Source organism: Tiliqua scincoides, chromosome 11, assembly GCF_035046505.1.
Source record: "Tiliqua scincoides isolate rTilSci1 chromosome 11, rTilSci1.hap2, whole genome shotgun sequence".
Taxonomy (NCBI): Eukaryota; Metazoa; Chordata; class Lepidosauria; order Squamata; family Scincidae; genus Tiliqua; species Tiliqua scincoides.
The window spans coordinates 24,298,654-24,311,246 of record NC_089831.1 but is presented as its reverse complement, the minus strand read 5'-3'; the positions used below and the strand labels follow the sequence as shown (position 1 = coordinate 24,311,246).

General features: G+C 40.3%; 1 protein-coding gene across 1 annotated transcript in view; it reads left to right on the top strand.

Annotated features, from left to right (window-relative positions):
- CBL (Cbl proto-oncogene) overlaps positions 1-12,593 on the top strand; it is a 45,146-nt gene that overhangs the window by 5,247 nt on the left and 27,306 nt on the right. The window contains exon 2 of the mRNA XM_066639385.1: positions 6,886-7,133. Coding sequence (XP_066495482.1) covers positions 6,886-7,133 — 248 coding nt within the window. The remainder of the gene's footprint in view (positions 1-6,885; positions 7,134-12,593) is intronic.

The window sequence follows — 12,593 nt, the reverse complement described above, 5'->3', positions numbered from 1 at the left end:
CCTGGGTTTTGTAGACTTTGAAGACTTTCTTGAAGACTCTGCTGCCAGTGGCAAAGGAAGTTGTGCCTCCTAGTGCTTCTCTCTGCCCCCCCAAAAGAAAACATCAAGCATCACACATAGTGTAAAGATTGTGACTGATCAGCAGAGGCAGCAGTTGAGTTTTAAGGAAGTTGCTTGGTTTACAAAGAACAGGCAGTGTTATCAGCTATTTATGGATTGATTTGTTTGAGTGCTGAAATCTCACCTTCAAATGGGAATTAACTGACCTGGATTGATGACAGATTTTGTGCAATCTCTGGCACTGGAATTCTGTATTCCAGTGAAATGTGCGAAGATGGAACAAAAGGGGAGTGTTAATGTACTGTGAACATTTTCATTGTTGTGCTTTAGTGGACAGCAACTAATGAGTAAAGTGCTTCTTTTTAGATAATCCTAATCATTTTGTGACAGATGCTTAAAAGTTCATTCTTCACAAGCCCTATGAGCTGGCAGAGAAGAATGAATAAAAATGGCAGATGTTGAATGTAGTTGCATATTGTAGATGAGCAGGTCCCCATCCATCATGTCTGCACATCTACTTTTACAAATACATAAATAACATTTTTTGGGGGCAATCTTCAAACAAACCCATGTTTGCTTACCTAGGCTTGGGAAGAGGAACTTGTTCAGTAGTGAGAATGATTGCCACCACAGCTGCTTTGCATTGCTGCATAAAAATGGGAACTGGGACTGGCAATAGACAATTCCCTCCTTACTAGCAGAGTTTTTTCCATCAAGCTGGGATGACAAAGTGATGTTGTTGTTAACCCTAAATATGACACATTTATTGCAAATGTCAAGAGTATGCCCACAAATACAGTAGGTAGAGATTGAGAGCCCAATCCTTTGCATGTCTGCTCGGATGTAAATCCCATTATAATCAGTGGGGCTTACTCCTAGGTAAGCATGGATAGGATTGCAACTTTAAACATTTCATGCTGTCTTAGGATTTCCAGCTCCTAGGAAGAAAACACTAAAGAGGAGCAGGGAAGAAAGCCTTGTTTATGAAGTCATAAAGAAACTCTAATCTGGTTTCAATCCAGTTCAGCTGTTGTGGCTTCTACCAAAAAAAAAAAAAAAAAAAAGTAAAAAGTTGGGAAACATAGCTCTGTGATAGGATGGGAAAGGACAATTCTGTTAGAGGTTTCTTGTTTCTTCACAGAATTTTCTCCCAAGACTTTTTTATGTTAATATTTCACTATTTTTTAAAGTTTTATATACTTTATACACTTTTCTGCCAGGAAGCAATCAACACACCTTACAGTATGAAAATGTTAAAAAGACAGTAAATATGTAGTGTCAAATGGAGAACCTCAGTAAATATACCAATAAAGAAGCAGCACCAAAAAATTAGGAGGAAAAGGCCAATTGAAATGTAAAATACTCTCAGCCACTGTGGGATCAAAATTAGTGATGCTGCTGACCCAACCTCTTGCAGGAGGGAGTTCTGAAATCTGGGAACCATTCCAGAGAAAGTCCTTTGCATGCCCCTGCCATATATTGGTGGTGGGACAATATATGGGAGGGCCCTTCTACATTTTGAGTTGGGTTGTTGTTGATAGAAGGACCAGCAACAAGGAAGGGTAGTGGCAGTCCTTAAAATGTTCTTGTCCAAGGCTGTTTAGGGTTTTAAATGTTAAAACCAGCATTTTGAATTGCACCTGGACAGCCAATGCACCAATTTGCCTGTTACCAGTCAGCAATTGTGCAGCAGCATTCTGTGGAAGCTGAAGTTGCCATATAATCTTGAAGGGCAGCCCCATGTTCAGGTTGTTATGTAGTCCAGATGGGATGTAACTAATGTGTGGGCCACCATGGTTAAGTCTGCTTGACCCAGGTTCCTTAGTGAAAAGCCATGGCAGAGGCTGAAATCTGACCTGGACCATAGATTCATCTGTTGATCAACAAGGTACTAGAAGTCTGTTTCATCCCTCAATGTCTGTTGTTGCGCAGCATATTCATGCGTCAATTTGTTCACATTGTCCTGCACTTTCCAGTCATTGAGTTCCCCTCAATTTGTGTTTGCATATAGTATAGGGTCATTGCGATTATATGTTGTTTTTCTTCTTTCTTTCTAGAGAGGCTTTGAGCTTAAGGATGTTGCAGACCTATGCAGCCCCACTTCCTCCTCTTTTCTTTGAACTCTTCACCTCCAGATCTGTAGTAAATGTTAGTGAAGTTTGCTGAGCTTTTGTCTTTTTCTTGCCCTAGTTACTCTTGGGGCTGTGTGTGTGTGTGAGTCAGTCAGTCAGTCAGTCAGGGAAAGGGTATTCTTAACTTCATGTTCCAAATTGGAACTGCCAATCTTGTCACATCATAAACAGCAACCCAACTCAAAAAATTTTCTAGATGGCAGTCTGAAGCACGTGGGTGGTAGGAACCATCCATGGAACTTGCAAATAAATAAGGCTTAACATTGGACTGAGTCCTGTAATCCTATCATATATTATGTATTTTTCTTAGTAGTTCAGGGTTCTTGGTTGGATTTTTGAAAGTGTGAATGCATCAGTTGGGATATGTGTTTAATGTAAATATTTTAATATTCTAATTCTCAAATACTCGAGTTTTGATCATATGCAGATATTGTTGAGGTATATTTGACGTACAACATACTTTACTCTGTGTTGTCCTCTGCATTTGAATTGCTTTTCCTAATTGCATACCTGGCATGATGTGAAAAATGCTAATACTATAGTAGTTGACTGGAGCCCTGTTTATTACAAATGGGACTGGTTTAAGTGCCGCTCTCCCTTTGTTGAAGCTGCTCTAAAAGGTTTTGTGTGTATTGGTTTGCCACATGGTAGTTGTAGCTTAGATTACATGCATCTTGGAAGCAGGGACATTTTGCTTTTTCTTGATGAAACTGTAAAGCATCATATCCATTGATGGTGCTGAATTCAAGTTCTTGTCCCACTCTTCAGCCCTTATGCATGTAGTTTTAACGTATTAGGGTTGAATAGTCCTGTGATGGTGTGCAGGCCCCATGTGTGTGGCATGGCACATGATTGGAGAGGCTTTTAGGCATCATTCTTTCTGTGTGGGTTGCTGGGCAGAGGTTAAATTATACTGTATATCTAAAGCCTGATAAATGCTTGCTGAACTTTGCTTGCTGGCAGGATTGTATAGTAAGGAAGTCATTATCTTAATTCTGCCTGTAGCCATCCTATACATTTTTCTAAGATAATGTAGGGGAAATGGTTTTCTGTAACTTAATCATCCTAGCAGTTTTCCCCCCTATTAAGTGCATCAGCTGAAAGAGTTTTGACAGGATAAAATGTAATATAACAATACCACATCAGTATTTTGGCTGGAGGTGATCTATTTTAACTTCATAATGCAGTTAGTAATTAGAAGTTGAGATATAAATTACAGTAGAATAAAGCAGAAGTCTAAACTCTTTGGTGTTTGAGGAACTGGGTGTAGAAAGCTTGGGAGGTGTTGTAACTGAAGATACCATGTAATATGCTATGATGGAGGAATGTTACAAGCCATGGTGACTACTGCATATGCAGCCTCTGGGTTTTAGAGGTAGCCTATCTCTGCATGCCAGATGCAAGGGAGTGGCATCATATTGTTTTGAATGCTCCCTAAGGCATCTTGTAGGCCACTGTGAGATATAGGAAACTGGATTAGATGGGCCCTTGTTCTGATCCAGCAAGGCTCCACTGATGTTTGTATTAATCAACTTTGAGTTTCAAACATCAAATTCTTGTGTGGGTGTGCGGCAAGTTTTTACTTTGCTATTTTAAATAACTTTGCAGGGCATAGTCAATGCTGTTGCCGTTGGGGTCAGTAGAAACTGAGAAGTGGACTAGTGGTATGACTGTCTTGGAAAATCACAATGAAGTGTCCCTCTTTTGTGAAGGGGAAGCACTCTATTCCCTCTGGTCATGTGAAGATGATAAATGTGACTGGAAATGGAGAGTTCATTCACCTTTTTCTTAATAGAATCCCTCATAGAAAATCGGCACGATCATTTGGGAGGGGATTTTCTCAGTGGAAGAGCACCTGCTTTGTATTTGTGTATCTGTGTACCACCTTTCTGCTTTAGCCAGTACAACCAAGTGGTTTCTACTACATAAAAAAATTATGTTACAGAACATAAAAATCAGGAATGCTTCCAGCTGTTGATAATCAGTTATAGAGCAGCAGCTTTGCATGCAGAAGGTTCCAGATTCAGACCCTACCCCCATCTTCTGCTAGGTTTGGGAAACTCCCCATCTGAAACCCTGAAAAGTTGTGTAGACTCTACTGAGTGAATAGACCAATGGTCTAACACTGGATAAAGCAGCTTCAGGTGCTCTCATATTTATAGTTAACATCCTGCTTCATTGGATACATGAAATAAGTTCAAGGAAGTTCACTTTTTTAAACTCACTCAGTGAACTTTAAAAATATGCTTTTGCCTGTGAAAGCTTATGCCATGTCATGCAGGCAATTGAAAGAGCACTTCTACTACTGTGGGCTAAGGTAGTCTACTAAAGTATGATTTGTAAATTAAAGTATGATTTGTAAAAATGTTTCTGTTCTTAGCTTGCTAACTATACTTTATCAAATGTTAGATAAAAATGTATGGTTCTTAATGGTCATTAAAATAAACTGGAAAATACTCAAAAGTGCTAGTTTTCTGTGTTGAGTATTTTCTGCTTTATGTCTGACACAACACAAAATTAGGCCTGCTTCCTCCTCTTTTCTGTTGTTTCTTTAAACTATTGGATAAGAGCTGGGCTGTCTCTCAAGCTGCATTTGCTTTTTAAAGAATGGGAAACACTCTCAAAAATCTGTCTTGTGTGCTTTGCTTTTGGGGGGGAGGGACATTGTTTCCAGCTTAAACATGGAGTGCCCACATAAGCCCATCAAATTAGTTTTGTTAACACTTACCCTTTTTGTATTTTTATCTGGGGTGCATAAAGGCCTTCCTTGGATGTTTTGGAATGTGGATGTAGAAAAAAATATTTGTTTAGGGAACAGTGACCGGGACCCTGATATAGTGTTTGCTTACACTATAATTAATGCTACGAAATATGCTCACACTCAAGTGAAGTGTTTACTGCCTTTTGAAGCTATTTGTACTTTAGCCCTAGTCTGCTGAGGAGCCAACGAGGAAGAATGAATGCAGTGTGTGCTAATTTGCTGGTGTGCTGCTGATTTCCCAGAGCTGTGAACATTCCTTTTGACAATTGCTGTGTTCTGCAAGTGCACGTGAGGGGAGCTCAGTAAAAGACAAATTTTTTTTTTTTAAACTGGAGGATGAAGTCAACACACTGAAGGCAGTTTGTAGAGGATAATACTAGTCTGCTATTCTTGGGACTTATTTAAAATAGTTGGATTTTGAACATCACTTTTAAAAGTGATGGTTTGGCTAATTAAACTTACATACCCTATTGCCAGTAACACTTTAAAGTGGCTGTTTCCCTGCTTCTCTGGCCTGTTAACTATTTACTGAGAGCATTTAGGGTGCAGTCCTATGGAGTGCGGCCAGCTCACCTCCAGTGCCCACTGTCGCAAACGTGCTGTAAGGCACGTTTTCAACTATAACCACCAGCCAGCGCCAGAACTGGTCCGGCGTGAGCTTGCACTAGGACAGCGCCAGTTGGAGACTGGTGATCTGCTGCCAGGCACTCCGTGCAAAGCTCCTGCGGTGGGGAGGTAAATTTCGGGGAGGTAAGTTGCGGGGAGGTGGCAAGGAGACGTTCTGGGGCAGGCAGGGGAAGGAGTAGTGGGGTGGGAGTGGGGCAGGAGGTGGTGGGACTGGCAGAGCTCAGCTGTTCCAAATCCAGAGCCTCATGTTGGGTCTCATGGCCCAACATGAGGCTTCTTGATTCTGTGGTGGCTGCAGAGTCAAGTAGCCCCTTTGTGGGGCTACTTCCCATATTTAGGGAAAGGGAACGAATGTCACCAGCTGTCTGGTGTGTGTAGGATACTGTGATAGCCATTTTGGGGCAGCAGCAGCCCCACGCCTCAGGCAACTCAGGATTGAGCTGTTATTCTGCATACGCGATGGTTTCTTCAGGCCATGAGAATATAACTCCAAAGTTCAGTTTTAAGAAAAATGCCTAATAGCTGCGAGGTCTTCTTATCACAAAGTTAGCGGCCTGTGCCATTTCCTACTACACCTTTAGTCTGTCTTTCCTGTATAATGTCAGCTTGAGCAATTTAAGTGTGCTGGATTTGATTTATTAAAATGAAGATGATCTTTGTTGTATACTTGTGAACCTAGAACATATGCTTTTTTGTTTTGCACAAAGTTTGAAAATCAGTAAAGCAGTCTTGTCCTCATGCTGACCTGTATATTTGCAGAGGGAGATCCTCTACACCAGGGGTGCTCACACTTTTTTGGCTCGAGAGCTACTTTGAAACCCAGCAAGGCCCGGAGATCTACCAGAGTTTTTTTTACAATGTTCGCGCCATCATAACATATAACATTTATGTGTACAATGTATGTTGGTGTACCTTGAGCCCCACTGAGTATAACAGGACTTACTCCTGAGTAGACATGCCTAGGATTAGGCTGTGAGGCTGCAATCCTAGCCACACTTACCATTGAATACAATGGGCCTTACTCCCGGCGTTTCCTCCCAGAGGCACCTGAAGGGGGGGGGGTCGGCACTCCGTGATCTACTCATTTTGCCTCGCGATCTACCGGTAGATCGCGATCCACCTATTGAGCACCCCTGCTCTACACCTCTTGCTGCTGAATAGGGATTTACTTCTTGGTTTGGGTTTGAAGAACTACTCCAGCAGCTTGCATATGTCCAGTGGGTTTTAAGAACAGGAGAATCATACAGAATCATACATTTAGTTAGAATCATATATTTAATTCTGCTTGCTCTTTTTTTTTTCTAGGTTGTGCGTTTATGTCAGAACCCCAAGTTGGCACTAAAAAACAGCCCACCGTACATTCTTGATTTGCTTCCTGACACTTATCAGCATCTGCGAACCATCCTGTCACGCTATGAGGGGAAGATGGAGACTCTTGGAGAGAATGAATACTTCAGGGTGTTCATGGAAAACCTGATGAAAAAGACAAAGCAGACTATCAGTCTCTTTAAAGAAGGAAAAGAGAGAATGTATGAGGAGAATTCCCAACCTAGGTAATACAATTCTCTACTTGTATTTGCTTGGTTTGCCACAAAGAAAAGTGGTGGAGCATACTTGCCAGGATATTTCTTAGGCTTTTGTGTGTTCCTGGTGTCTTCCTGAATGTAAGGCTTATCACTGATGAGTTGGACTTGGTTTCCTGGTTTCAGTATCGCACTGAAATCTCATGGTTTGTTGTGTTTATCTGTTTCTGATTCTTCTCTTTCAGGGGTGTCAGACATAAGGCCCATGAGTTTCTGTGCAAGAACAAAGTGTGTGTTTCTGGCCACCTTCTGTTTAATGATGTCACTTTCAGCCCTCAACAGGTGCACTGAATGCTATTTGGCCCACAACATGAAATGACACCCCTGTCCTATTGAATAAAACAAAATGAAATTTATATGTGTTTAATTACAACAAAACGTTCTATTTCAACAGTACAAAAAATACTCAAATTATTAAAATATAAAAGTAGTCTGTTTTTCAGCTGTTCAATAAGTTCAGTTCTTGCCTTCTAGCTATTGTGTTTCAATTTCTTCATTAGAATTATATCTAGACCAATTTTTGAAGTCACCAGCAAATTAGCAATTGCATATATCTTTCACATGAATTTGCAAGAAATGCTTAGAATATAATCTTAATCGAATGGCCAAGATTTGATTAATTCGGTCAGTTAATTTGATCTAGAATCCTTATATTTTTTGGCATGTCGAAATAATATAGATCTTCATAAGGAGCCTTGCACTTCCAGTATACACATCTATATGTATTCTAATTCTCTGTACATATTAACTAATTTTTTAAGAGTTGGAGGTGAAATGCTGCTGATATCTTCAAAGATATCGCATCCATTTGCCAGTCTTCTCTTGCACAGGTTTCAACAGATTTCTGTTCATGATGTCACCTTTTTCTCCAATCCTGGTGTTATACACAAAAGTATGAAAAACAAAAGCAGAAGTGGGACCTCATTATCCTTATCTGCTGAGATGAGACTTCAGAGTTCTGCTTTAACCCTCCCATTGTAAGTTATTGAAACAAAAAACAGTGGAAGATATTTAGATCTCTGAAGTGAAGTTTGAAAGTTCAAATGAAAGGAATGTGTTTACAGTTATTCTACAGAGAGTGTTTAATGCAGGAACTGTTGTGGCAGATGTTGACACAGTTGTTAGTGCTGTATCCCTACAGAACTGGAGAACTCTGTTGATTCTGTGTGCATCTATGGGAACTTGCAGGGAGGATCCAAAGATGATTGAAGAGACTGGGCAGAACCCCTGTAATTTTATCACATTGTGCAAAGGAATATTGTAACAGAGTGCTTGGAGGACATTTTTACTTATTCACATAAACCTGGGGTCATAGAATTTACTTTATCAAAATTAAGTTTTGAAATTACTAAATTTTGATAATGCAGATAAAAGTGGAAGGGTATCTGAGGGTTAAAAAGCACCTTTACAGATTTCTGCTTTTTCTTAATTTTGTAAATTTAGCAATTAGCATTTCCAACACGTAGGGAGTAAAACTGGCTGTAGTGATCAGGTCTTGCATGATGTGAAGTCAAACTCATAGTTCTGTGTGTAGGTTAACTAGCATATAAGCTGCACAGTGATATGTAAGAACTGCTAAATGCCTATGCCAAACTCATCTCTGAGTTTATATAGTCATAGATATTTAACCTTTGTGTAACAAAGTTGGACAGAGGTTGCGCAACAGCTGGGGCAAATCATTCACCTACCCTAGGGAAATAATCTCCTGGTTGTACACTACCCCTTAACAAGACTACAAAAGAAAGAATTAGGTAGTGGTAAGCACCAGGAATTATGCATGCTAAGCTGGTCTGGTCAGGTCAGCATTCTGTTTCATTTGTCAAGCAAATTTTCTTTGTGCATTTGCTGTGGATAGGTCTTCGTGTTTACATATTGTTTAATGAATGGTGATTGCTGAAGGGTGCAGAAACCTTGATGTGGGTGCTGTATTTACTGTACTCTTGTAAAATCTGAAACAAGTACAGCAAACTTTTTTCTACTTTAAAATCTAGTGGTAGCAGAGAGGATGAAGGAAATTTAGAAAGTGAGGTGATACACTTGCCTTGATGGTTGTTTATTTTGACTTGATGCATATTCGATCAGTCGTCTTCACCAGGTGCTCAATGAGGGGAGTATCCTGTGTACTGCCTCCAGAGGCTTTCCTTGTGTGAACCTTTATCCCTTCTTTGCAGGAGAGGGGTCGTCTTATGGGAAGTGAGTTGATGGGGAGCACAGGCTTCAGCAGCAGAATAAGTTATGCGCAGTAGCTACCTAGAGAGGCAAAGTGTGCTCTAAAAACTATTTTTTAACAGTAGCGCATCTTATTAAATAGATTATTAAAACTACTTCTTAACAGTAGCGCATCCTGTTATAAATGCAATGCCTGCAATTTTCTAGTTGATAATTGCTATGTAAATTTCATGGTAAATTTTTCCTCCCCAAAAGTTCAGGTGTGTTTTTTTTGTTTGTTTTTTTTACTTGGGGGAGATGCTAGGTAAACTAACTTCTTAGAAATAAAATTGGCACTTACCTATAACTGGACAATGAGCAACACTTCCAATGTTTCTGTCACCTATTCCCAGAATTCAGTTGGAAATTATCTCCTACTGTGGTTAAAATCATAAATAGATTTGAGCACTCTCCAGTGTGGTGTTTGAGTTTGGTTTCCTTTTAAAGCTCAGAACATTTTCTGTTACTTGCTGTGTTGAAACTGGTGTCAAGAAATTCAGTGAAATGGCAGTTGGTTTGTGCTGACATTTCTGTATGGCTTTCTCTCTCTTTCTCACCCCTCATCTGTCTTTAGAAGCTTTTTAGAGATGTGTCATCTAAAGTGGCTCCCTTTCACACATCTATTTAAAGTTCACATCATTATGAATTTGTAGCTTCTGATCAACATTGCGGCAGTGGGCAGTAGATGATGGACTCTGACTCGTGTGGCCTTGGTTCAAGAAGCCGTGGACCATCTTGAACAGTGCCAGTGAACAAGACAGAGCAAATGTCATGGTAGCGGGGGTGGGATGGGGGAAGCAAGTGACGGCAGTCCACCAGCGCTAGCCCAGTGCCAGCCAGCACTGAGCTAGCTCTGGCGTTGGATTGGTGCTGAGGGCCACAGACGTGCCTTACAGCATGTTTACAACAGTGAGCACCAGCAGTAAGCCAGCACACACTGTTTAGGATTAGACCCTGACTGCTCTACCTATAAAGCAGCTGTCTATTTCCTCCATAGAGTAGCCCCTCAGTGTGTTTTGAGAGTCATTTGGATCTGGTAACTAATGTTTGCAGGAGATCATGTTTTTGAGCTGTTGCTTGACCAGGAAGATGGACATTTTCATATGTATCGTTTTCATATGTTCGTTCACCCCTCTAGAGACACTGAGAGGCAAGAACATATCTCTTACATTGTAACAATCTAACTGAGAGAGATGAAATTAAGGGTGGTGTGCTAAATAGATGAATTGCTGTGGCATTCTATAGAAATCATGTGCTGTCCTGGAACTCTTGAATCAAACCTCTCTTGATCTTCCATCTCCCCCATTGTGGGAATTATATGACCTGGCTTCTGTGGAGAGGTTGCTGATGTGTTTGGCATATAAATTCTAGTGACAGCCAAGGTGTTGAGCTTTGGAACATTTGTTTTCTCTCCTTGCAGCAAGAGTTGTGGGGCTGCTGTATCAGCAGAATTTCATGTTTGTCAGTGGCCCTAGGGCATAGAGGTACAAATCCATACAAGAAAAAGCTGCAGATATTAAATATCTGATTATGACACATGCATGGCCTTGCCTAGGAAGGAAGTGGATGCTGCAGAGCTTTCTTTTTTGTTTGTTGCTTTTTGAAATCAAAATGACTATAATTTTAAACTGCTTATAAAGCATTAATGCCCTAAAAATGCAAACAAAAATTTTGAATGAATAATTGCGTGTTTTTAATGTGTGGAGTAGGGTAAAGAGAACAATAGGAGGCCTTGTTGAGAAAAGCCTGCTATGAAAGAGCCCCCTTTGCTTCCTTCGAAAGAAACTTGCACTTCAGAATGTAGAAAACTTGTGGTGCCTACTTCTGCATTTCAATTAGAATATCTTAGAGGGGATTCAAAAGCTGCCCATAAAAAGAGTCTTGACTGCCAGGTTGCAACATTCGAATGTGAATTGCTTGCTGCCCAAGCAGACTCATGGCCACAAAAAAAATGCACTTTGGTTTTGATCCATAGTGCTCAGTCAGGATAAGCGATGAACAATGTACCCAGGCCCTACTTCTCAAACAAAAAGAATTCCTGGGAGTCTCCAGGTTTCATTTTGTAACTTCTCACCCTTTGTGGCTTCAGACAGAGTTTGAATACAAAACATGGGGCAAAATAATAACCCAGGCAAGTACAAAGCAGCTGAAATTCAACTTCTCACAATTTCCAGGATTGTTTCAAGGGATGACTCAAATTTGTACACATTTGAGGGTAACAGATACATAATGCAAGTGAGCCATGGTCTGCCTAACTTATTCAATTTTCTTGGTGTGATCCTTTGGTGCTGAGTATGTTCGCCCACACTTTTGTGTGTTTTGGTACTGAAAAATTAGCAATGATGACCCACTTTCTCTTTTCCATTATTCTCGTGAAGATCTCCTGTGGAGGTAATTCTCATGTTAACATGCAACCTCTGCTAACTGAGTAAGAGGCACTTTTTCAAGTGGGTGCTCCTCTTTTTTTTAGCAGGGGAAGAGTAACTGGCCCTCCTCACCCCAGCAGTGTCTTTTCTAGTGGCTACCTGCTGGTGTTCTTTTGCATCTTTTAGATTGTGAGCCCTATTGGGACAGGGAGCCACTAGTTATTTGATTTTTCTCTGTAAACCGCTTTATGAACTTTTTGTTGAAAAGCGGTATATAAATACTGTTAATAATTAATAATAAGATGGAACATGTTGTATTGAACCCAGTTCAGAAGCCTGTTTTATGTGCATGCTTGGGCTTGTACTTACTGCATTTTTTAAAGATGTTTCCAAATGTCAATATTTATCTCTCCTTTACTTCATTTTGAGGAATTCATTATTCAAAAACTGGGATCCACCCTTAATCTAACCATTTACTCAGCAAAACACCATTATGACTAACGGTGACCTTTTCTGTAGTGTCGCATCTTGTCAAGTGTCAAGGAGGTGTTGATGTCCTTAATTTCATCTGTGGTAATGCTTGCATTTTCCTCTCCTAACCTCTTTGAGGAATTAAGTGTATTTTAAATATTCAACTCTGAACAGCTTGTGCTGTATTTTAACAAGTCCTTAGTTGGAAGCACTGTGGAGGAATGTCTGCACAACCATGCACCATTCTTGCATCAGTGAGCACATGAGCGAGCACTTTTGTAGGCAAAGGCTGGTTGGCTTCTGTGAACCTTGATTTTGTTTTTGCTACATAAACAAGTGTACTTAAATGCGCAGTGGGGCAGCTTGTAGCTTTTTACTTCTGAAC